Source organism: Oreochromis niloticus, linkage group LG14, assembly GCF_001858045.2.
Source record: "Oreochromis niloticus isolate F11D_XX linkage group LG14, O_niloticus_UMD_NMBU, whole genome shotgun sequence".
Lineage (NCBI taxonomy): Eukaryota > Metazoa > Chordata > Actinopteri > Cichliformes > Cichlidae > Oreochromis > Oreochromis niloticus.
Window position 1 is genome coordinate 20,817,128 of NC_031979.2, and position 24,237 is coordinate 20,841,364.

The 24,237-nt window shown below is 41.2% G+C and overlaps 1 protein-coding gene across 1 annotated transcript; it reads left to right on the forward strand.

The window, feature by feature from the left end:
- The first annotated feature begins 5,376 nt into the window (after positions 1-5,376).
- Positions 5,377-24,191, forward strand: LOC109204914 (multiple epidermal growth factor-like domains protein 6). The gene is made up of 33 exons (XM_025898363.1): positions 5,377-5,479; positions 5,585-5,719; positions 5,880-6,032; positions 6,969-7,170; positions 7,347-7,487; positions 7,580-7,765; positions 8,028-8,099; positions 8,195-8,321; positions 8,410-8,543; positions 8,853-9,050; positions 9,262-9,411; positions 9,950-10,129; positions 10,712-10,828; positions 11,382-11,531; positions 11,616-11,768; positions 11,974-12,189; positions 14,063-14,167; positions 14,747-14,891; positions 15,053-15,264; positions 15,439-15,657; positions 15,775-15,881; positions 17,578-17,731; positions 18,091-18,190; positions 18,380-18,552; positions 20,130-20,366; positions 20,480-20,655; positions 20,961-21,081; positions 21,365-21,515; positions 21,730-21,869; positions 22,056-22,202; positions 22,552-22,694; positions 23,156-23,311; positions 24,060-24,191. The coding sequence occupies exons 5-33, from the start codon at positions 7,433-7,435 to the stop codon at positions 24,189-24,191; spliced, it is 4,356 nt and encodes a 1,451-aa protein (XP_025754148.1). The 5' UTR covers positions 5,377-5,479; positions 5,585-5,719; positions 5,880-6,032; positions 6,969-7,170; positions 7,347-7,432.
- The last annotated feature ends 46 nt before the right edge of the window (positions 24,192-24,237 follow it).

The following is a 24,237-nucleotide window of genomic DNA, read 5'->3' on the forward strand; positions in this document are numbered from 1 at the left end:
TGTAATAATGCATCCATACTGTGTGGTGGAGCTATAACCCCCCGCTGGAGCCAGCCGGTCCACAGATCCAGTCAGTCCATCACCTGTCGACCAGGAACATACAAAGATGCGAGAGAAGAGTTTGGTTGTTTGGTCTGTCCATTAGGTTGGTGTTAAGTGCTGCATGTTATCATTTATCTTATAATTTCCTTTACTTACCAAAGAAATGTCAAATGTACCTGTGTTTTACCCCCGCAGGTCATTACTGTGTGGGAGGGGTAGCTATACCCTGTCCTGCAGGTACTTACGGCCCTAAAGAAGGCCTGCAGAGACTGAGAGACTGCACAATCTGTCCTGCAGGTAAAGGAATGGTGGTAAAGCATCTGGCTAAGTGGTAAAATCGTTTGTCCATGTGCAAAAACTATATATGTGCAGAAGAGTATATCTCATCATATCTATAACATACCTAAACCTTGGAAAGCAGTTGTAATAGTTTATCTGGACTGTATGACTATATGATATCCTCTTAAAATGTTCTTCTATGAAGAGTGTTATATATAGCATTGTATCTAAATACTTTTTCTCTAGGGTTTTACTGTCTGGAAGGTACCTCACAGAGACCCACCTCCCAGTTCCTGTGCCCACAAGGCTATTACTGTGAAGAGGGCACTGCCACCCCGCAGGGGTCACCTTGCCCTGCTGGCACAGCGGGGGAACAACTGGGTCAGACAAGTAGGGCAGGATGCAAGAGATGTAGGGAAGGACGCTTCTGTCCTGCAGGTAAGTCTCAGCATTAACAAACTGACTTCACTTGACAAAAATACTAAGATGTGTCCCAGAAAGTTAACTATTTCCATAGCTGAAGAAATAAGATGAAATATAGATTTTAGAGTGTGTGTGCGTATCTGTAAACAGGGTCATCAAGTCCTGGTTTGCCCTGTGCTCGGGGTAGATACTGCCCTGCTGGTACTTTGGAAGAAGTTATATGTCCTCCAGGCACCTTCACCCCTCATCAAGGGGCAATAAGTGAGTTTAAATATGCTATTATTATTATTATTATTATTATTATTATTATTATTATTATTATTATTATTATTAGTATTACTGATTTATATATACACTATAGTAGACACAAAGCTCTGTTTTATATTTAGTAAGTCAAGCTAAATATTTTCTTTTGAAATGAATTTATACTCCTTCACAAAAGCCCCAGCCTAATATGATATTATAGCGCTCTTTTATAGCAAATCCCAGTGATTATATAAAAATATAGGTGTTGTTTAGTGCAACAGATGGACACCGAGAGGGCAAATAGAAAAACATCTAATTTAGTAACATAAAAACAACTGCCGATGGCAAGCTGTAGCAGTGAGCCCAGTATAGAAAAATGATAGGTGACTGTGAAGAGAAACCTAACTATGTGCACAAGCAGTGAGTACAGCATAGGAATTGATGGAGCAGATTTACTGTTTGCCTTAATCCTGTAGTATCTTTGCCATAACAGTAAGATTTCCCCCCAGGTGTGAAAGACTGTCTCAAATGCCCTGCTGCCTTCTACTGTCCTGTGGGGACAAGTGACCCAGTGCCCTGTCCACCGGGCTCCTTCAACCCTTTAGAGGGTCAGGATGAGGTGGCTGATTGCAGAGAGTGCTATGCAGGAAAGGCCTGCACACAGGTAGCCCTGAGAGCCCCTGATGTAGACTGCATGCAAGGGTAGGTTGCAATCTCAAGATTAAAATTTTTTTGTTGTTTTGTTCTTTTTTTATTAAACATGATTTAGTGCTATTGTATACTTATGTTTCCAGTACTGTAAATCTGACATAAAGGAGCCCTGTAACTTTTGCATTTAGCCACTGAGACATTAATTTTTATGTTGCTCCTTTTCAACCAACCTTGACATTGTTACTGTATGACTTTGATCAATTTGTCCGGATCTTGACAGGTTTGTGTGTCCTCCTGGGTCTTCAAAACCAAATGCACCATCCAATGCTTGCCCACCGGGGACACTGAGCAATCGCACTGACCTAACTGACCGCTCACAGTGTCAGCAGTGTCCAGCACGATATGCCTGTCTTCGAGGTGACATTTCATATAGATGTTCAGATAACCTTTAAAAGTACTTGATATTTCATAGTATCTGAAGATATGAATTCAGGTCAGGTTTTCATACAAAGCTCAATTATATATACTACTGTATTACTATACTGTGTGAACTGTGTGTATATATTTGTGATATGAGACATTATATTCATTTTCTGTTTTTCCAGACTTTAAATGCATTGTGATTATGACTACACAACTGCGATACTTTGCTAATCAGCCTGAATAAATGACATTCACTTTACAGCAAATGTTTTAACCAAGAACTGATCATCACTGCTTCTTTTTAAAAGATGTCGCATTTAAACAACTAAAATCCACAAGAGTGATTACTAAAAAAAAGAAAAAAGAAGATGAAGCAAAAGAAAATGCAAGTTTTGTCACATGTTGATATTTGTTTAATAACGTTGTCATATATTAGTGTCACCTTAATCTACTTGTCTGTGTTCATTCTTATTTGTCAGGGACTGGAGCCATCCAGAGACCCCCACTTCTCTGCTTTCCAGGACATTATTGTCCTGCTGGAACTATGTTCCCCACCCAGTACAAATGTCCTGTGGGTACATGGAGTGGTCACAGTGGATTGGAGGCTGAAAGTGAGTGCCAGCCATGTCCACAGGGCTGGTACTGTTTGGCTGGTTCAGGAGCTCCATCAGGCCGATGCAGCTCTGGACACTACTGTCCTGAAGGTAAACACGAATATGTGAGATATCTACATATATACATATATATATATGTGTGTGTGTGTGTGTGTGTGTGTGTGTGTGTGTGTGTGTGTGTGTGTGTTGTTAAAAAATCTAACATTCTTTATCCTTTATGAGCATTGCATGCTCTTAGAGATAAAAACAGGTTTCCATGTGAAATTAATTTCGTAGAATGAGATTTGTTTTGCTCTACCCGAGCTGTATTCATGAGTCATTCATGTGGATATAATCATGTCGATATTGCATCACCAGGGACTGCATATGGCACCCAGTTTCCTTGCCTTGAGGGCACCTACAGCATCCAAATGGGTAACAGACGCAGAGATGACTGCTTGATATGTCCCGAGGGCTCGTTCTGTCAGCAGGGCACCTCCAAACCTTCACCTTGCCCACCGTAAGCAATGATTGTGTGTCAGTCATAAAGAAAAATGTGAGAATGATGACGATATGGATTTTTGTTAGCATTAAGCTGGTTTAATGAGTGTGATTTAGTGTATTGCCCTGTATCTCCAGCTCTACATTTCGCCGTCTGAAAGGAGGTCGGAGGCTCGAGGACTGCTCTTCTTGCCCTGCTGGCTATTTTTGTCCCCACTCAGCCACTGTCAGCCCCAGAGTGTGTGGAGCTGGCAGCTACTCTGTAAGATCTTAACTATAAAACATCCAATGTGACTGGACCCCTGACAGAACCACTGGAAACTAAAGTCTTTGTATTCTCATCCTTCAGTAGCTGTTTTGATTGTCCTATTTTTAGATTTCCCACCCACATGATATCGTCTTGCATTGCTCACTTAGTAACGTATATCAGTAAATGTCAGGTAGAGGAGTTTTTGAAGTCAATTTCTTTCATAAATCAATATTTTGCTCGCAATATTGAAGCAGTGTCAGTGTTTTTCCAGCATCTTCCAAATTAGATCCCCCTCTCCTTTGCGTTTTCAATCTCTATTTTGCTGTATCCCTCCCCCATACTGGTTGATATCTTTAACTTCAGCTTTCTTTCTTCACGTTCTCTTGTGTGTAGGATGAGGGCTCTGCAGAGTGTTCTCCATGCCTGCAGGGCCACTACTGCAGTAATGAGACCACTAGTGAGGAAGCCATGCTAAGTGTCATGGTGTGCCCTCCAGGTTTTCTCTGCTCTCAGGGTTTGGCCAGAGACCCCCAGCGATCAGCCACCCTCTGTCCTCGAGGTTTCTTCTGCCCCGGAGGAGGCATTGTGAGTTACAGACTGATAAATACAGGAGAGACTTTTTTTAAAAAAATTAAAGTGTTTTAATATTTGGACACATTTGACCTCTTAAACTACATTTAGTCTTCACTCACAGGATCCCAATCCCATTCCTTGCCCCAATGGCACCTACAGTGAATTTCCTGGCCTGCGTGATGCCAGTGAGTGTATCCAGTGTCCTGAGGGCAAGTATTGTTACTCCCAACAACCTAAGGAGCAGCCTATTACCAGACCTGTAAGACCCTTTATGATCAGAAAGACAGCATTACGATGAACAATTATAGTCAGTTTGTTAATACTGTTCACAAGTTTCTATTTAATAGTGATTGTAGATGAAGACTGCATGTTCAAAGCAAGTAACATAACCACTATTATGTTGTCCTATATTAAGACAGAGGAGTGTCCTGATGGCCACTATTGCCCCGCTGGGACCGGTTACCCCTTCACCTACCCCTGCCAAGTTGGCAAATACAGAAACAACACACTTGGTCACAGTGGAGAGGCATGTATTTTGTGTCCATCCAGGCATTACTGCAGCAGCCCAGGAACTCACACTCCTTCAGTATGTCCACAAGTAAGAATATCCAGACTTTTGAAAAACTGCTTTGCTGTATGGGTGAGACAGTTTTTAAGTGTGCTTGCATCTGTTTATGTAAAATACACCAGAGGCACAAATGGCTCTTTTTTCCCCTCTGGGCCCCTCAGGGGTTTTACTGTCCAGACGGCACTTCTGCTCCCGAACCTTGTCCTGAAGGAACCTACAGTTCTCGCTCTGCTCTCAGTGATAGGTCTGAATGCACCCCTTGTGGCGGAGGCCAGTATTGCACTGGAGTGGGACTTTCAGAGCCCTCTGGAACCTGCAGAGAGCGTTTCTACTGCAGAGAGGGAGCTAAGTCTGCTGTATGCAAATGTTATTACAGTCATTTATTCAGTATTTATTCAGGGTTTTACCAATAATTTTCTTTACTTTTTTGGATCAACAAATACAAATACAACACATAACATACAACTTTATGTTGTAGGATTTCATTATGCTGCAGTAAGTTTTTGGCCTCTCTTCACTCTTATTGCCAGACTCCTCTCGATGGACCAACTGGAGGTCTGTGTCCGGCAGGAAGTTACTGTCCTTTAGCCTCGCCCTCTCCTCTTCCCTGTCCTTCTGGCACTTTCAGCAACAGCACTGGCCTCAGCAGACCTGAGGAGTGTACTAGCTGTCCGCCAGGGTAATCCTATCGATTTGTTTTGGAGGACTATGTACAGCTGAAGCCGCTATTCCATGAGCCAGTGTGTTTCTCTCCCTGTCAGTTTTTATTGTGCAGGTTCCAACAACACGTCACCATCAGCTCCTTGTTTTCCTGGTTTTTACTGCACTGGTGGCTCAGCGTCACCTGTTCAGAATGAAGCAGAGGAAGGGCATTACACTTCGAAAGGGGCAGCCAGGGCAGAACCATGTCCTCTTGGTTATTTTCAGCCGGTAGGATACATGCCAAGTGCTGCTACACTGAGCCTGTATTTTTTTATGATTAGATGATAGGCTGATGGTATATTGAGGGTTATTTCTTTTGTCTGTGCTCGGCAGCGTCGGGGTGCACAGTCATGTTTGGAGTGTCAGGGAGGCAGATTGTGTAACCACACAGGCTTGTCCCAGCCACCTCTGTGTCCCACAGGACACTACTGTCCTCTAAGATCCTCTGTTGCTCACCCATGTCCTTCAGTGAGTACCTTCATGTTCTCATGTGGTGTGAAATTGTGGGTGTGTCATTGTAGAGTGTCAGTGTTCGCTGCACATTTTACGTCTTCACTCTGTCTTCATGATTTTGAATTACCTCCCATAAATCCTACCCTATTAAAAATGATTCCATGTGATTATTCAGGGCTCTTACTCTGACCAGCCTGGTGGTGATGCTGTGCAGCATTGCCGGTCATGTGACGCAGGCTTGTTCTGTGGCAGAAGTGGTCTTTCTGAACCTCAGGGTCTCTGTGACCCAGGACACTACTGCACCTCTGGAGCTTCCACTGCCTCACCAGTAAGATTTAATGAATAATAACTTTATTTACTATGTGGTAATATCATCTTATTTGAAAAGGATCTGATGCTTTTTTTTTGTTTGAGATTAAAAGAAAAGTGTAATTCTATAAAGGCATTTTAAGTAGGGGCTCATCTCAGAATGAGTTATTTGTTTTTGGGACAGTAGCTGTATTTGTGAAAACATTAAGAATGACAGTTTCCTTATTTTACAGGTACTGAAATATTATATCATATATTTATTGTTATGTATGCATTCATGCTTTTATTGCTTTACGGTCTCACATTTTCGGACACTGGTCTCAAATGTCTTTATATTTACCACATCGATTTCCGAAGAGTTTCACATGGCGAAACATTCGACATTTTGCTTTCTACGGGCTTGTTGATGAGCTATGCTTATAATTCACTTTTGCTCAAGTGAAGCAATTTGTCAGCATGGTGCAGTATATGAGCGGGGGAAGGAGGACAGAAAAGGAAAAACAGAAGGCAATTAAAGAGGTGGAAATGTCCTGCTTTTTAAGTTGAACATGTCTGCTTTAGTGTCGTGCAGTTGATATGATGGCAGCTATTCATTTTCCACACACTTTGACTGCTATTTTAATTTGATATGAATATGAATCTAAAGGCCTGTTTAGTTTGAATTGCATTAGTTAAATAAATAACCCAAGTGCTTTTTGGATAGGCTGCTGATAGTGCGTAGGAAATTAATGACAGCTTCCAACTCGAACAGCCCACAGCTTTAACTTTTAAACTTCTGACTAGAACAGTCAGAGTGATCAAACTTCTTTGTATTCCAAAGCTAATTTCTTCAAACTGCTTCTTTGGCTCAACAGTAAAAAACCCAAAGATATTTACTATCATTAAGGACTATTTAAAAAATTGTTGCCGATTAATTGCTCTCAGTCACCTTATCATCACCCCATCACTCTCACAGGTGGCTGTGGCGTCTGGCGGTGTCTGTCCTGCAGGCTACATCTGTCCACAAGGAACCAAGTACCCACAGCAGCACCCATGTCCTGTGGGAACCTGGAGTAACACAGTGGGAGCCCAAACCTGGTCCTCTTGTTTACCCTGCCCCCCAGGACTCTACTGTAACAGTACTGGACTCAGCCAGCCTTCTGGAATTTGTGATATAGGTAATGAAGTGCCAGCAGTGCCTGATGTGATCTGTGTATATCTGTCATTGCCTTACTCTACACCAATAGATAATGTCTGTTTATTACTAAAATAAGCAGAAAAACAGAAACTGATTGGATGAAATGCTCTCCAGTGTTTGAGAAGTCACTAAACTTTTGCATCTTCTGATTTATAGGATATTATTGTTCTGGAGGGGCAGTGGTTTCAGCGCCCTCTGATGGTGTGACAGGTGACATTTGTCCACTTGGACATTATTGTCCAATGGGCGCAGCATCTCCTCTTCTCTGCCCTGATGGGACTTACTCAAACACAACAGGTATAAGAATATAATTAAACACAAATTAATCATATATGTAATTTTAAATGCAGATGTCACTTCACTATTAAATGATTCTGTTTTGGTTAAAGGGGCAGAAATGTGCGAAGACTGCCCCTCAGGAACATACTGTCTATCTGGAGAAGGTGTCCAGCCGTGCCCAGCAGGACACTATTGTCTTGGTGGTGGTGTTGAAGGTATACTACCCTGCCCACCTGGTACATACAGTCCTCAGTTTGGTCTCAGTCAAGTGGAGCAGTGCCTCCTTTGTCCAGCAGGTGAGAGTATTGTAACATGCTTTTTTTTTTAACTGCCTGAATGATACTGGGAATCTGTGGATACAGTGGTTAGATTTTAATATATTAACTTGTCATTTATGTACTGGGGTTTTTAAAGCTAATTGCTATAATTAAGAGATAATGGCAGAATGACTTACCACATTTAATCAACCAAACAAGGAGTAATTTATAACGTGATTTAATAAATACTTCTAATTATTACCACTGCAGTGAAGTTTTCTTTTCTCTGCTTCAATTACAGGCTTCTATTGTGAGGATTGGGGCCTGTTTGAACCCTCTGGGCCTTGTCAGGCCGGTTACTACTGCATAGCTGGTACACCTAATCTATTATACAGCATGTTCAGTGCCTTTGTGCTGTTAAACTGACTTTCACAGCTAAAATGTGACCAAAATGTGCAACATCTCCAGGCGTGAACTTTCAGAACCCCGATGGCAACTTCAGCACAGGAGTAGGAGGAGCATGCCCGAAGGGAAGTTACTGTCCCGAGGGCACCAGTCTGCCTATGCCTTGTCCACCAGGGACCTACTCTACTAGGTGTGTTGGTCAAAATATTACACACATTATTATACCATGGACCTGTAAATGTTTATGCGCATTTGTGTTTACATTTGTATGATTGCAGTCTTCATCTGGTGGACACCTCTGGCTGTAGTCCATGTCCAGCGGGTCAGTTCTGTGGCACTGCAGGTCTCACTCGTCCATCTGGTCCGTGTCAGACTGGATTCTACTGTCCAGGGGGAGACACAACAAGCACAGGTTTTCTTCATTCAGCTTACACAATTCCATGTCAACCCAGCAATAATTAATTAATGTAATTTCTTACATGAATTAAAACTCATGTAAAGCAGAGCTAATGTATAATGTGTGAATATAAATGTTATGAATAGGCTTTAGAGAGAAGAGAAACAGATGCTGATAAATACAGGAAACTAGAATGTGTGAGGGTGTTTTGTTGAATGAGCAATTACTGAATTAATCATGCGTTATCACGAGATTTATCACATTAAGGGCTTAGCAGCCATAATTTCAGTAAATTTCCACATCTAATTGGTTTTTCCTCTCCAGGCGCAAAAGGAGGGCTTTGCCCAACTGCTCATTACTGCCCTGAGGGTAATGCTAGCCCATTGCCCTGCCCTGCTGGAACTTACAACAACCTCACAGGCCAGTCAGTGTGTTCCCGCTGCCCTGCTGGATACTACTGTCCAGAAAGGACCGCCAATTTTACCAAGTTTCCCTGTCCACCTGGATTCTACTGCCCTGACGGTACAATCACCCCAAAACTGTGGTCATGGTTATGATTCTTTATTAGAATGAATGATTAGTGAAAGTTCAGCTTAGTCTGAAAAGAACAGAGTGTGAGCTTTGTATTGAACTGAAAGCTGGTTTCAGCTTCAGTAAGCTATTGTCCACAGCTTTAACAACAAGAAGTTGCACACATGGCACTTGTTTATATCTAATTGCATTACATGTGTAGGAACTAAGCATGCCACCCAGTTTCCCTGTCCACGTGGATATTACAACCCAGAGCCCATGACGCAGAGTCTGGACAGCTGCCTGCCTTGTCCTCCAGGACACTACTGTGAGAAGGAAAGGCTGACCAAAGTGTCTGGAAAATGCAAAGCTGGTCAGTAACATTGTCTTTGTTCATTTGTTCCACAGATACAATCACGGCTTGCAGCCTAGTTTCTCAGTGTCAGGACTTTGTCCTCTGTGCCAGCGTACGTGTCTCCGGGGCCCAGAAAAACAGTCTGGAAGATTTTAGAGTAGGGAACAAAGCGTGCACATGAAACACGAAACATCACAGCTCAACACCAGTCACACTTCAGCAACAACAACGGCTTTTAAATAATTCTCTGTGTATTATTTATTTATGTGCAAAGATGCAAATGAACTTGGCTCAACACGTCAGACACATAATGCACACAAGTCACAGACTGATGTGGAAGCCTGACAAACTGGTTTATTAAGACTTTTCCTAACAGTGTCTCACCTCTGCCACCTTGCTCTGTATCGCCATCTGTTGAGTATATGTATATGTATATTTTTATACGTTGAGAAAATCATATTTCACTAATGCTTAGACGTGTCAGCTGCAGGAACTTTTCTATATCACATAGAGTTTGTGATATCTTGCTTTGTTTCTTGCTGTTTGTTCCTCTCAGGTTGGTTCTGTGTCTCTGCAGCGTGGAACTCCCAGCCCTTTGACCTTGACAATTATACAAATGCCAACTGTCTTTGTCCAGCTACATCCACAGGGGGGCGCTGCCAGGCAGGATTTTATTGCCCCTTAGGCAGCTCAGAGCCCCTACCTTGCCCACCTGGAACCTTCTGTAATGTCTCAGGTGCACATACACACTGTTTACTAGGCTACAATAGGCATATTGTTACATATAGGTTCTCAGCTAAATTTGTGAAAAAGAAATAAAATAATATTTATGTCATAAAAAATAATATTATCAATAAATAATAATTTTGAGAATGAAGTATATAGCTTATGCTATAGCTTAGCTTCTATATAGCTTCTGCTATAGCTTCTACAAAATGCCTTGTGTAGATGAATCAGTGAAAGTTTAAGGATCAATTTTAGTAGCAAGGAAATCATTTTTCTTTTAGCACAAAAACACAATGTGCAGAATGGGTTTGGCTCTCCTTTTGGCCTGTGCAGCTATAGGTTGTGTGTTGTGTGTTCTGCCTCGATATGTATATCGATGTTACAGTTATGACAAATCTGTGCCATGTGATTTCATTGCTGTATGATGTATTTAAAAAAGTAAATAAGTAAATTGGACAGTTCAGTTCCAGGAAGTTTCTGAAATATTCTAGTTATTCCACTTGAGGGGATGCCAATCTCTAGCCAACTTATAGATGATATTTTTTTGGCTGTGCACAATCAAAATGACCAATTTACTCATTTTGCTCAAAAGGTTTAGCTCTGCCAATGGGCCCCTGCTCTCCTGGGTATTATTGTGTAGGAGGAGCCACTGAGGCCAGACCAACAGATGGAGAAACAGGCAACATCTGTCCACCTGGGACATACTGTGGTAAGCCCAGCTTTACTTCCTTGGAAGGATTGTATCGACATCTTGCCAACAAACTTTTTAAGCCGAAGTGCATAGTAAAAGGCTTGGTGATAAGGAAAGTACGATACACGGAGTCAACGGCAATTTTAACACTGTAGACACGAGTTTAATGGGGAAAACTATGTTTACGTACATTTGCCAACACCCAGTATACACTCGATATGTGTTGGAAACCGTTTTGAATTGTTTCTAAGGCTTAAATGCCAAGTTTCTAAAGTGGCACTATGTCTGCATTCTTCCTTGGCATGCATATTAAGTACATTGGAGATGCCAAAGTAGCTATAACTATGAGTCAGGTGGATTGGACACCCTGAATTACCCACAGGTTTAAGTATGACTCAGCATGTTTCTGTTGTTTTGTTGACCTGTGTAGAGTGTTCCCTTATACATTCTGCGTGGTGGATGGCTATAATTTCCAACACCCTTCAACCCTGTGTAGGCACTGGAACTCAGAAAGGATGAATGAATAGAAGGAATGAATGGTGGGCTAAACTACATTTATTTTACTCTGCAGTTGAGGGATCTGGAGAGCCAGAGTTTTGTCCTGCTGGTACTTTTTCCCCAGTGTCAGGCCTGACCAGTGTGAAGGGCTGCCAGCCTTGTACATCAGGCTTCTTCTGCAGAACAACAGGCCTCAGGGCTCCAACTGGACTCTGCAGCGAGGGTTAGTTCATAAATTTGATCACATGTTCGATGAACACGTGTGTCCTGCCTTTTTACACTACTGTATTCCTGTACACCTCCATAGGATACTGGTGTCCTCCTGGTCAGACTGTGGCTATGGCTCTGCCATGTCCTCCTGGTCACTTCTGCTTAGAGGGTAGTTCATCCCCAGAGCCCTGCCCAACAGGAACCTATCAGGATAGAGACAAACAGGCATCCTGTGCTATCTGTGAGGCAGGTAGGACACATAAATCCTTTGACTTTTTCAACATTGTTATTTAGCCTTTTCATAAGTGGTTGAAGAAGTGTTTATTGAAGTTGATTGCTTTTTTTAAATGCTTGCAAGATTGTTGAATTTTTCCCTAATGCCACCAATATAAATGTGTAATTTTTCCCCTTTTCCCACATTGATTGTTAATTTAAAAAAAAATCTCTCCTTTAAGGTTACTACTGTGATTCAAGATTGGGTGCAGCTAATATGTCCTTGCTGAGGCCCTGCCCTAAGGGACATTACTGTCCTCCAGGTACAGCTCTGCCCAACCAATACCCTTGCCCCATAGGCTCCTTTAACCCAAGAGAGCATACAGACAGCCCAGCAGGCTGCATGCCTTGTGCATCTGGACGTTACTGTCCTTCTGTTGGACTGTCAGAGCCAGCAGGTGAGAATCTGAAAGTCTTTTCTCCTGTCCTTCTTGCACTGCATGCTGGGAGTGTGAGTGACTGAGTGTGAATGTGGTTGGTGAGTGCGTGGAGCTGCTGCTGAATGGGTTTTGGGACGTTTAGACTGACATTACAGATAAATTTTCTTTACACCCTTTGGTTGTTTAACAGGAAAGATACGTTTTTTTCATTGTTTGATGTAGAGTGAACAAGGTTAAGTTAACTGGCTGTTCCTTAATATCCTGACCTCTTCTGTCAGTTATAAAAGGGGCCAGTGTTGTGGCTCCCCAGCAGTATACTGTGGAGCAGGTTCTCCTAGCTGTTGGTGAAACAGTAGGTCACAAGAACATTACTTACGGCTCTCAGATAAACAAGGCCGTGGTTGTCTTTCTCCATGAGGAACAGTTAGTTCACCTGTTGGTTGAAAGGGGCGTCAGTTTTGATGATTTGCTTGTGGCCATTTCACCTTTATTTGTGCCATCAACGTGGATCACTGTGTCTGATGTTCATAAACTCAGTATTGAAAATAATTAGGATGGTAGGGTATAAGCAACTCAGTAAACAGAAAAGATTTTGGTTGAAAAAAAGATATTGACACGGGTGATACACAAAGGGTGTCTTTGTAAGGGGAGTGGCTTCCCATTCTGTTTTTTCACTTAATACAAGATTTTTTTTGCTTGAAATAAGTGAAAAATGCCAGTGGAACAAGTGAAAATTCTCCAGTTTCATGATGTACTGTTTAAAAACAAGTTCCTAAATCTCACTGAAATGTTACTTTGTAGCTGAATGTGTCTTATATTAAGTGTAATGAGATATTTTGACTAGAAATAAGACAAATATACTTGGTTAGATTTTGAGTTTTTGCAGTGTAGCAGGTTCTTCTCCTAGAGACAACTGGAGGTCCATGTACAAACCTTCCATAGAGAAATGTAGTGTGGCTCTCCAGTGAAGGGTGGTGCATGGGGCAGTGGCCACAGACAGACATTTAACACATACAGACCAAATAGTAGAGGGTTTTTTTTTTTTCAAGCTAAGGAGTACCTGCAACATTTGTGGGTTGGATGTCCAAGTTTCTGTCTTTAAATTACTGGAAGAGTGGTTGGCTGGATATGGACAGGTTCATTTATGGTCCCAAATACAGATCAGCACAGAGGAAGCAGATTTGTCTTTCCAACTTTCTCATAAGTCAGGCAAAAATGGGAATCTGGCTAACCAGGAGAAACAAAATGAAAGGAACAGGGTCTACAGATGTTGACCTTATTTTCAAGGTGTGGTGTCTGCACGTATCAAGATAGAATTGACTCATTATAAAATGGTGGCAGATTTTGATTATTTTCATTTCAGTGTCTTGTGTACAGTGAATAATGATTTGCTTGTTCTTAGTTTTTGAAAATTGTACATTTTTCTGTTTTTGTGGGGTGTGTTTGTGAGTATGTGCAGTAATTTTTTTCTGTTTTTCTTTATGTAACTGTTGATAAGAAAGTGTTTCATCTTCTCTTCTCTTCTCTTCTCCTCTTCTTGGTAGTATCTCTTACTGAAAATACTTCACAGTAAATCCCACAAAACTCATGCTGTTCATTATGTCTTGTTAGATAAGCTATTTGAAGGGCTTTTGCAAAGTCCCACGTGTCTCTTCACCCAAAATGCAAATAAACATTTTTTCTCAACTTTAGTGAAAATAGCTTTGGATTTACTGTATTTGGCCCGGGGTATGTAAGTCAAAATCATATATCAAAAGCTAATCTTGGTGACCTAGTTTGGTGATCCAGTTGTAAAACCCAGAAGGTGCAGCGTCTAGTGTGTACCGCAGGACTGCAGATACATTTATGTGACTGTACGATGAAATGTGTTGTGACATTCTTTTACCCATAGGACCATGCCATGCTGGTTATTGGTGCAGAAAGGGTGCCTCCTCTCCCAGGCCACTGGATGGACTCTCAGGTTCCCTGTGTCCACCTGGTCACTACTGCCCCTCAGGTACCTCATCCGTCTTCCCCGAACATGCAGTCGCCCGCAGTTGCTGCTGTAATGATGATGCAAGTTTCAAAGATACACATCACTTTTTTTGTAACACAGTGCTGATGCAGCTTGCTTTTTAGGCTAATGTAACCAAATTTATACTGTGTGAGGATATTAACATTCTGCTCTTTTATAGTCTATGGCTGCCAAGTTTTAGTCACACTAATTAGCATTTAGAGCGCTAAAGGAAGTTCAAAAACATGTTTTCTTGCAACTTTTGATATAGTTCTCATTAAATTAATTTGTGTGCTTGTTCTCTTCAACTTGAGGCATTGACACATGTCTTAAAAATGCAGCTGTAAGGTAAACTTCTTGTTTACCCTAAAGCTACATCTTGCCCTAAATTCCCCAACTCTGGACCCAACAATGGGTGCATGCCAGTTATTTAGTTGCAGCTGAATTTTGAGTACAGTCTCTTAAATTATATTTTTGCTACGTTTAATAATTGCTGTCTTTATTGTACTGTGGCAGTCATTCCTGCATATCTTCTGTTTCTTGGAATCAAGATGTGTTTTTGTGCTTGTGCCATCTTTGCAGGCACCACAGGTCCTGAAGCGTGCCCTGAAGGGAGCTGGTCAAACAGCTCAGGACTGCGTAGCCAGGAGGATTGCAAACCCTGTCCTGGGGGGTTTTATTGCAACTCTGCTGGCCTTACAAAACCCAGTGGGTCCTGTCGTGCAGGGTACACCAGATTCTGATGATTAAAGAAATAACCATCACATCATCACCGTCTTTGTTATTAAAGAGCAACACATAGAAAAGTTCTTACAAACCAACAAAATAAGCAAATAATGTACATGTCATTTTTTTCAGAATTTTCATGCTGTCTTGTTCCTTTTGCAGATATTACTGCATAGAGGGAGCTGTCACATCTACTCCCACTGATGGAAATACAGGGGCACCCTGTCCTGAGGGTTACTACTGCCCTGAGGGAACTGTTCAACCTGTGCCCTGTGAACCAGGGACATATGTGGCTGTTACACATGCTACTCAGTGTGAACCTTGTCTGCCAGGCTGGTATTGTGTGTCTGGCTCTTTGTACCTTTGTCCTGCAGGTTTGTGATTTGCTGTTTTGGATGTCCTTATAATACAGTGGCATCTGTAAGCTATTTTAATTAAATTATCAAGAGAAATTCTGCTAAAAACAAAAACAGCAAAGAAATTTGATGCTTTTTTCATCCTTAATCCTTTATTTTCAAATTTCCCTTTGTTTGTTTTATGACCTGCAGGCTTTTACTGCCCCCAAGGAACTGGATTTGACTTGAGAAGCTGTCCAGAGGGAACTTATGGTCCTGACCCCGGCTATGCGTCTGTCTCGCAGTGCAGGCAGTGTGACGCCGGCCATTACTGCTCTTCCAGAAATGGCACAGCTGTCACTGGGGTGTGTCAGAAAGGATATTACTGCTCATATGGAAACATCTCTCCACAGCCTTTCTCAGTGGCTGCAGGTGAACATGCTTCTTTAGAACTGCAAGAACTGCAATAAAGCAAATGACATTCTGGTAATACTATGTGTTGTCTTATATGTGGCAAAATTTGATTGCTGATGTTGTGTCTCTCACCAGGAGAAGGAGGGCCATGTCCTGCTGGTCATTACTGTCCCCAGGCCACGGTTAAGCCTCTGCCGTGTCCACGAGGAACATTTTCTAACCAGACCACATTAGTCTCAGAGGTAGCTTTAACTTAACATACTGAAATTATTACACTCAAAGGCTGTCCTGTCTTTCCTATCAAAACTAAGATGAAACAGTGGAAATATTCGCATTTTTCTTTACTTGACGTTTTGAAAAGTTGCTAATTTATTTAGTTTAGAATTAAAATCTGACATCACCCCTCATTTCTGTATGTTTTGCTTTGAAGGAATGACACTTTCCTGTATTTGTTCAGCAGCGGTTTTCTACTAAATTTCTGAAGGCCTTTCAAAGTTTTTGTTTAGATATTGTCAGTTTTTTTCCCACTCATTTTCCATCCAGACCATTTTCAGAGGAATGTTTTTCTTTTTGTTAATTCACGGACTTTGGAATCATTCAAGCATAAAAAAGGCAAGAGTTGAAACAGTGCTGTGTTTACACATAACAGTCAACTTAGCAAGGAGCCCATTTTAAATTGTATCTTTAGGCACTTTGTTACTAGCAGCCTGTCAGGAAACACATAATTTGTCCCATTGCTTTAGGAAATCTATGAAAAATGCCAAAGATAACACAGTATGGCAGACATAAAATAGTGTTTTTGAACCAACAAGGTGATTTCCAAAGCGCTATTAGCTGAAAACCTGGCATATCTTGACATGGTGTGCCGTATGTCCGTGAAAAACAAGTGGAGGACAAAGGAATAAGTGTCAGACCTAAAAAAGTAAAGCAGATAAAATTCATGCCCTAAAAAATAAGGGAAAAATCCGGCAAAGCCCCGAGACAGGACCTGAGAGATACACCGGTTCACTGAATCCTCCACACTGACTCCTATTCTTTGAACTAAATTCTCAATATCCAAATCCAGTTTATTGAGTCAATCAATCGTTGAACAGTTTTCACGTTTTTAGACACACTTTGATCTCATTTTGTAAAACCTAAAAACATTACCAAACTAGATTGTCCACAGTGATTCACACTGAAGTTGAAAAGACAACTACAGCACAGATGTGATGAAACTCATGTAAACCTGTTCAGAATATACAGCGAGCAAAGGTAAGTTGAAGGTTGATACGAGCAATGTATGGAAACAAAAGTAGAGGACGAATAGCACAATATGTAACACTTCATATAGAATACATTGTGTGATTATTGGATGTAGAACAAAGTGAAAAACCTAATCTTAGCACATCCTCTCTGCCACCATAATCTGCTGTCTTGATTCTTTACTGTTTTATCTTAAAGGAAGCTCAGCATTTTGTTCATTATGGCTTTTATTTAATATTTGAATCATTTTTATGCATTTATAAATTAGCCACATAAAGTTTGCAAGACTTAAAAAACAACATGAGACATGAGAACTCCGTGTCCTGAACAATGTGTTTTCAATATTTTGCTCTGGTGCATAATGAATACTGAGCAGTGTTTTTGTTTTGTTTGATTGTGTGGATGATTTAAAACTACTATGTGGGTTTGAGCACAAGTGGAACTGTTTCAGTGTGGTTTTGTGTTTACAATTTTGAGATACGTCTTTAAGGTTTTAAGGAATGGATCTTAGCAATTGTGAAAAACTGTTTACACAGTAACTTCCATGATTTTTTCTGTCATTCACTGTAATAGCCAGTCGATGTTTAGTTCAATATTAATATTGCAACAAAGCACTTTTTTCTTTTTCTTATCGGCTGTCTTTCTCTTCCCCTATTCCCTCTCCCTCTTTGTTTTTATCATTATTCCTCTCAGGAGGACTGTCAGCCATGTCTCCCAGGTTACTACTGTGATGCTGCGGGGCTCTCGGCACCTTCAGGAAAATGCTGGCAAGGTTTCTTCTGCTCTGGGGGTGCAGAGCGTCCTGAACCTCCTTTGAGAGACAGCCACGGAGGGCCGTGCCCAAAAGGTGATCAGATCCCCTTGCATCTGTAGCTTACTATTCAAAAACCCTGCAGAACCTGGTCAAAATAAAATATACCAGGGCAGATTAAAAACAAATATACAAAACAAAACAAAAGAAATGTGTGAATGATTTAATCAGGCAGCGTTAACACTGTTGGAAGTGCGAAAGGATTGGGAGGTTTAAAGTTCACATAAGCAAGTTTAATGAAAAGGTAAGCAAAACTCTCAAATGATAATAGAGTTACACATAAGCAGCTACTCGACTCACACTGGAAATCGAAGCCTCTCTCCTGTGGATTGTGCATGTCTTAGTTTGTGCTTCAGTGTGCATCTATTTCATGACTCTTGTCTTCACACAACCAGGTTATTACTGCTCTGAGGGCTCTGTGGCTCCTCAGCACTGCCCCTTGGGAACCATCAGCACAGAAGATGGCCAAGCCAGCTGCAGTGCCTGTCCTCAGGGGTAAACTCACTTATCAGCCTTGCACAGTCACTTGAGACTGTAAACAGATACAGAAAAATACCCCAAACCTGTAACTGTACACAGAGTAGTGCATGAGTGACTTGTATACTGTATATACATGCATACACAATTACATTCAAGTTTTGTTGCTACAAGATAAATTATTCTATCCTCTTTTTGTCTGCATAGCTTTTATTGTCCTGGCACAATTAATGGCTCTCTGTCAGAGAGTTATGAGTGTCCAGTGGGTCATTACTGTCCATCTGGGACCTGGGCCAAACACCAGTACCCCTGTCCAGTTGGAACTATCAATCCCCACACACAGATGGCAAAACCACAGGACTGTCATCCCTGCCCTCCAGGTCACACATCATTTATGGCAATTAAATGTCACTGTATTAAAGGTTAAGTAGTTGGCCCAGGGTGTAATTTAACATTGTATATTAAAATTAGTCCACATGAAAAACCAGCTATTATTAAACATGTCATTAAGGAGAAAATGAATAGACACAGTGGGGGAAATAATTATTTGATCCCCTGCTGAGTTAGATTTTGCTCACTTAAAATAAGATGTATAGACTGTAAAACAGTCTATAATTGTTATGGTAGTTTCATTTAAATGGAGAGAGACACAAATACATTATACAAAAGTATAATGTATTTGTATGAAAACTGTATAAACCAGATTATGAATTGCATATGATTGAGGGAAATAGATATTAGATTCCATACAACACAGCCAGAATTCTGGCTGTCACAGATCAATCAATCAATCAATCAATCAATCAATCAATCAATCAATCAATCAATCAATCAATCAATCAATCAATCAATCAGTAACAGAAACTCTTGATCTCAGCTTGTTATTGAATCAGTTTCTTCCATTTGATCCTCTCACCATGTCTCCACCATGGGTAAGACCAAAGAGGTGTCAAAGGAGGTCAGGGACAAGATGTAGGCTGGAATGGGCAACAAGATCATCATCAAGAAGCTTCGTGAGGAGGTGATAACTGTTTCAGAAATGAAAAAAAAAATATATAAAATGCCCGTCAGTCTGGAGTCCATGCAAGATCTTGCCTCATGGGGTGAGGATGATCATGAGAAAGATGGTGGATCAGACCAAAACTGCACGAGAGGAGCGTGTTAATGATCAGAAGATAGTTGGGACCACAATCACCCAGAACAACACTGGTAACATATTACGGTGTCTCCTGCTCAAGAAGGCACATTTACAGGCCCATCTTATGTTTGCCAGTGAAGATCTAAATGTTTCAGAGAAGGCTTAGGGAGAAAGTGCTGAGGTCAGAAGAAACCTACATTGAGCTCTTCGGCTCAACTCAAACTGCTGTGTTTGGAGGAAGAGAAATGCTGACTATGACACAAAGAACATCATCCCCATAGTGAAGCATGGAAGTGGAAACATTATGCTTTAGGTTCATGTTCTTCTAAGGGTACAGGGCAACTTCGCAGGGACATGTACCACAGCATTTTTCACAAGAACCTCCTTTTCTCAGCCATAACACTGAAGATGGTTTGTGGATGGGTCACCCAGCAGTGATATAAAATATACCACCAAGGTAACAGCAGCCAAGAAACCTAAAGGATTTAGAGATTTTCTGTAAAGGTCAAAATTTCTCCTGAGATATGTGCAAACCCGGCGACCAAAGATAAGAAACCTCTTACCAAAAATAGTTTCTCCACCGAGTATTAAGTCATGTTTTGCTTGAGGATGAAATGCCTATTTCACTCAATATCATGCACATCATTTTATAGCTTTTATGCAATGCAGGGGTTTTTTTCTGGATTTTTGGTTGATATTCTATCTCTCTCCATTAAAACTGATACTATATACAGTGATTATTATTCATTTAATTTCCTGGTGTTATTGGTGGTAATATTCCCTTCGAGTTGATATCAACATTATTTCTTCTCAAACCAGGCTTTTTCTGTGCACATCCTGGGAAAGGTGCTCCATCAGGTCAGTGTGGCGCAGGGTATTACTGTGTCTCTGGGGCCTGGTCACCCACACCGGAGGATGGTGGGGTCACAGGTGACAGATGTCCGAAAGGTCATTACTGTGCCCAGGGCTCATCAGCACCAGTTCCCTGTCCAACAGGTCATTACAGCAACCAAACCAGAAACAGTCATCTTAGTGACTGCCTGCATTGTCCTCCAGGTTGGAAATCTTTTTCAAGAAGATAAAGCTTCACTTATGTTCTTTGAATTATAGGGTAATAATCCCTTCATATCACGTCTGTAACTGCTTAACAGTGTTGCTTATGTTTTCAGGTTTCATGTGTGACACCAGAGGGCTCTCTTTCCCTTCTCATATGTGCCCAGCTGGCTCTTATTGTCCAGGTGGAAAAAACAATTCAAAAACCTGCTCACCTGGAAGCAAATGCCCACCTGGTTCTGATAGACAGGTACCCTGCTTGCCAGGGACCTACCAAAATTTACCAGGACAGGTGGGAAACATGAGGATGACTGGTTGCTTATTTTTAATAGGCAAGGTGCACATACTATACAACTGTCATGACTGTGATAGTGTAATATGCCATATGTGGTTTGATATGCTGTTTTGTACCCCTACCCTAACTATTTAAAAAAGTAAATCTGGAATAAGGTTAATAACTAACTATATATGATCAACCGAAGGTGGGTTTTTATTTATTGTGAGGCTGGCATCCACTTCTAACATCTGCTGATATTAGTCTAGTCATCATTTTGTATGTAATGTGTAGAAAACTGTGCATCATTTTTTTCTTTACAGCCAGACTGTGTTAAGTGTCCAGCAGGATTTTACTGTGCTGGCTTAGTGGATGTTGACACTGGGCATGTGTCAGGGACTCACACTCCCATGCTGTGTCCTAAAGGACATTACTGCCCATCAGGTAGGTGAAGATTAGTATCACTGCTGTAATACATTCATGAGAAATGTACAAGGTTATCATTTGCTTAATAAAATAAAGATATGTGTGACATGAGTGCCAAATACTAAATATAGTGTTACTCTTGTTTTGTGCGCACATTAATAGAAGACTCTAACACAAAATGGCTTTCTAATTATGTAAATGACCATTATAGAGCATAATCAAGATAAGAGGGGTCTTTACAAACTGTTCAGTGATGTGTATTCAGGGGCAATCTGTAGTTATTATCCGTATTTATCTACAGGAACGCAGGATGGTGTAGCATTCCCGTGCCCAGCTGGCACGTTCAGCAGGCAGATGGGGTTGTCCAATAAGTCAGACTGTGAGCTCTGCCCTCCAGGGAGATACTGCAGTTCCTCTGGATTGGCTGCTCCTACTGGGGTCTGCTCTGCTGGGTAAACACAGGCAAACTAAACACACACTTCATTAAGCGGTCAGCCAGATTATCAAAGAAATTTTCGTTTCCTATATTTTTATATCACCCCCTTCTGAAATTAAATCTCCTTATATGTTCCATCTCTTCCTGTCTGTCCTTCTGTTATCTATTACTTCCTTAATCCCTCATACCCCTTGCAATTACCTCTATCCTCATCATCTCTCTGCACTTAGTTACCTGTGTATCCAGGGTTCTGTTTCTCCCCAACCAGAGGATGACCCAACAGGAGGCCACTGCTCTGCAGGGTCCTACTGCCCACAGGGTACCAGCTACATGATTCCCTGCCCTGCAGGCACTTTCAGCTCCATAGAAGGTGACATGTAATGCTGACTAATTACTCAGTGTTTTTGACACTGGAACATAATACCCTGATTTAGAGTAGGTTAAGTTACCAACTGTGTTAAGTGTCTCCTAAGATAATTACCGGGTGGAGTGGAAATGTTTAACTTTTATTTTTATTTTTCCATTTTATAATAAATGTATGAACTTGGTTTGCCAGGGGCAGTTTCTTTGGAAGCATGTCAGCCTTGTTTGCCTGGCCACTTCTGTGCCAAGGATGGCCTCTCCTTCCCATCTGGGCTTTGTAACCCCGGCTTCTACTGCAGAGAAGGATCCAGATCTGCCACGCCTTGGGGTAATACCACAGGTAACAGTTTTCTTCCTCTTGCCCTTTACATAGTGTTGATAAATGCATAAAACATGCACAACTAGTTTTTTTTTTTAGTAATGGTATTTGAAATACAACAACAAAAAAAGAGTTAAGGTCATCTGACACAGCTTGAAAAATATCTTTCTGTGCAGAATTTTCTTTCAGTGCACTCCAGGTTTTATTTAACATTTTCATGCCCTTTGACTCAGCATAGCTGAGAAGGTCTTCACAAAACATTTACCAGTCCCTACTACATCTCTTATTATTTTTCTTTCTGTGATTGCAGAAAATGGCTCTGGCCTTTTAGGTCATTCACTTACCTAATGAGTAATGACATCCAATAAAGGTCTATTGTCTCAGTTACAGGAGATATCCTATCTCCATCCCCACTTCCCGGTGAATCAACCCTGGGTCAGTTCCATGGAGATGTGTGTCCTGAAGGCTACTATTGTCCTAGAGGGAGTGCAAAGCCCAGCCCATGTCCTCCAGGTAAAAAAAGAAGAGACAGTCAAGAAAGACCTCTGAAAAAATAAGGACAAAATTATTTCTATTACTCTGAAAGTTTTGTGATAAAGCTTTATGATGAACATGTTCATCAACAGCATCAGCTATAGCGTTTTACAAACACTCAGACATGAGTGTTTTTATTACACTGTCTCCAAAGGTAGTATACAATGACATAAAGCTCTCAGAGGTAAAGTATAATGGCTTATTTATCCAGAACTTTAGAGAAGGTCATAAAACTCAACAGCAGTCCAATAAAGCTGTCATGATGAGCAGCTAGCTACTTAACCAGGTGAATTAATGGAGCCTGCTACTGACATTTTTACTACTGTCATTTTTTCTACTTCAGTGTGAAAAATGAGTTATTCCAAGCTGTGTCTTTTGTATTTTTGTCTTTCTTTGTCTGTGCCTATGTACTCCCATGATCATTTGTTTCCTCCATTCAGGCACCTTCTCTGCGAGGTCTGCGGCTGAGTCCGAGGCGGACTGTGAAGCTTGTTACCCAGGCTCTTACTGCCCTTCATGGGCTCAGACTTCTGCCGACCTCCTCTGTCCCCCTGGGTGGTTCTGTCCAGCAGGATCAGCGTCTGGACATCAGCCAGGTGGAGTACACATCACTGCGGGTCAACTCAGGTTTAACAGTGGTCTTTGCACTTTCATGTAGCATGTGATCACATACAGTATAGGCCAACTTTATCTCTTTTGCTCACTTTCAACTCATCCCTTCATTTTTTGAGACGACATATGTTGTCTTAACTAGAATAACCAGATTGTTTTCATTTGACACATTTAAATTTGGCGTTTAACTAGAATCAGCTGTTGTGTCTGTCATTTTACCTGTAACGCTCTACTTTGAGGCTTGCTTCTGTAATAATCTACATAGTAAAAGATGCTCGAAATATACTAGAGAGGTTTTTATCCCTCCCATAAACTATCCTTCTACTGTTATATTACATGTACACCTAGAGATTCTTTGTTGCCTTTTTACCTTTTATTGTAAAGATGTTTTGCTAATTTGAGCATGAAATGGGGCAGAACCTATAAATAGCCACAAGCTCATGTCTGTCAAGACAAAGCACCTGCTGCTGAGCCTGCTTTCTGCTCTCCTTTCCTCCCACAGGATTGTTGTACAGCGGTAATACTGATAAGAGCCACTGTCTTTTTCATTGCTTTGTTTCCATGGACACTGAGCCTGGGAAAATACACCAGATGTGCTTATTTCATGCATAATTGGTACATAAAAGAAATTAAGAGGACCTGTCATGGCAGCACTATAATTTTCTGTTTTTTTCAAATTTTGTTTTCATTGTAAACAATGACAGTTTGGATTTTTCATTATATGCTTGGCAGGTCACCAGTGCCCACCTGGCTATGCGTGCCCACGTGGTAGCGCGGAGCCGACTGGCTGTACTCCTGGCACGTTTCAGTCCTCGCCTGGACAGCCGGCTTGTAACAGCTGCCCAGCGGGTAATGCAAAAATGACACATATGTTAAAAAAAATGTTATAAAGAGACAAATACATGATGTT

Excerpts from the sequence above, each read along its gene's own strand:
- LOC109204914 (XM_025898363.1), top strand. The coding sequence starts at position 7,433 with ATGGGCGCAGCATCTCCTCTTCTCTGCCCTGATGGGACTTACTCAAAC. Across the intron at positions 10,130-10,711 it reads AACCTTCTGTAATGTCTCAG|GTTTAGCTCTGCCAATGGGC; the intron begins GTGCACATACAC and ends TTTGCTCAAAAG. Across the intron at positions 18,191-18,379 it reads TGCAGTGCCTGTCCTCAGGG|CTTTTATTGTCCTGGCACAA; the intron begins GTAAACTCACTT and ends TTGTCTGCATAG.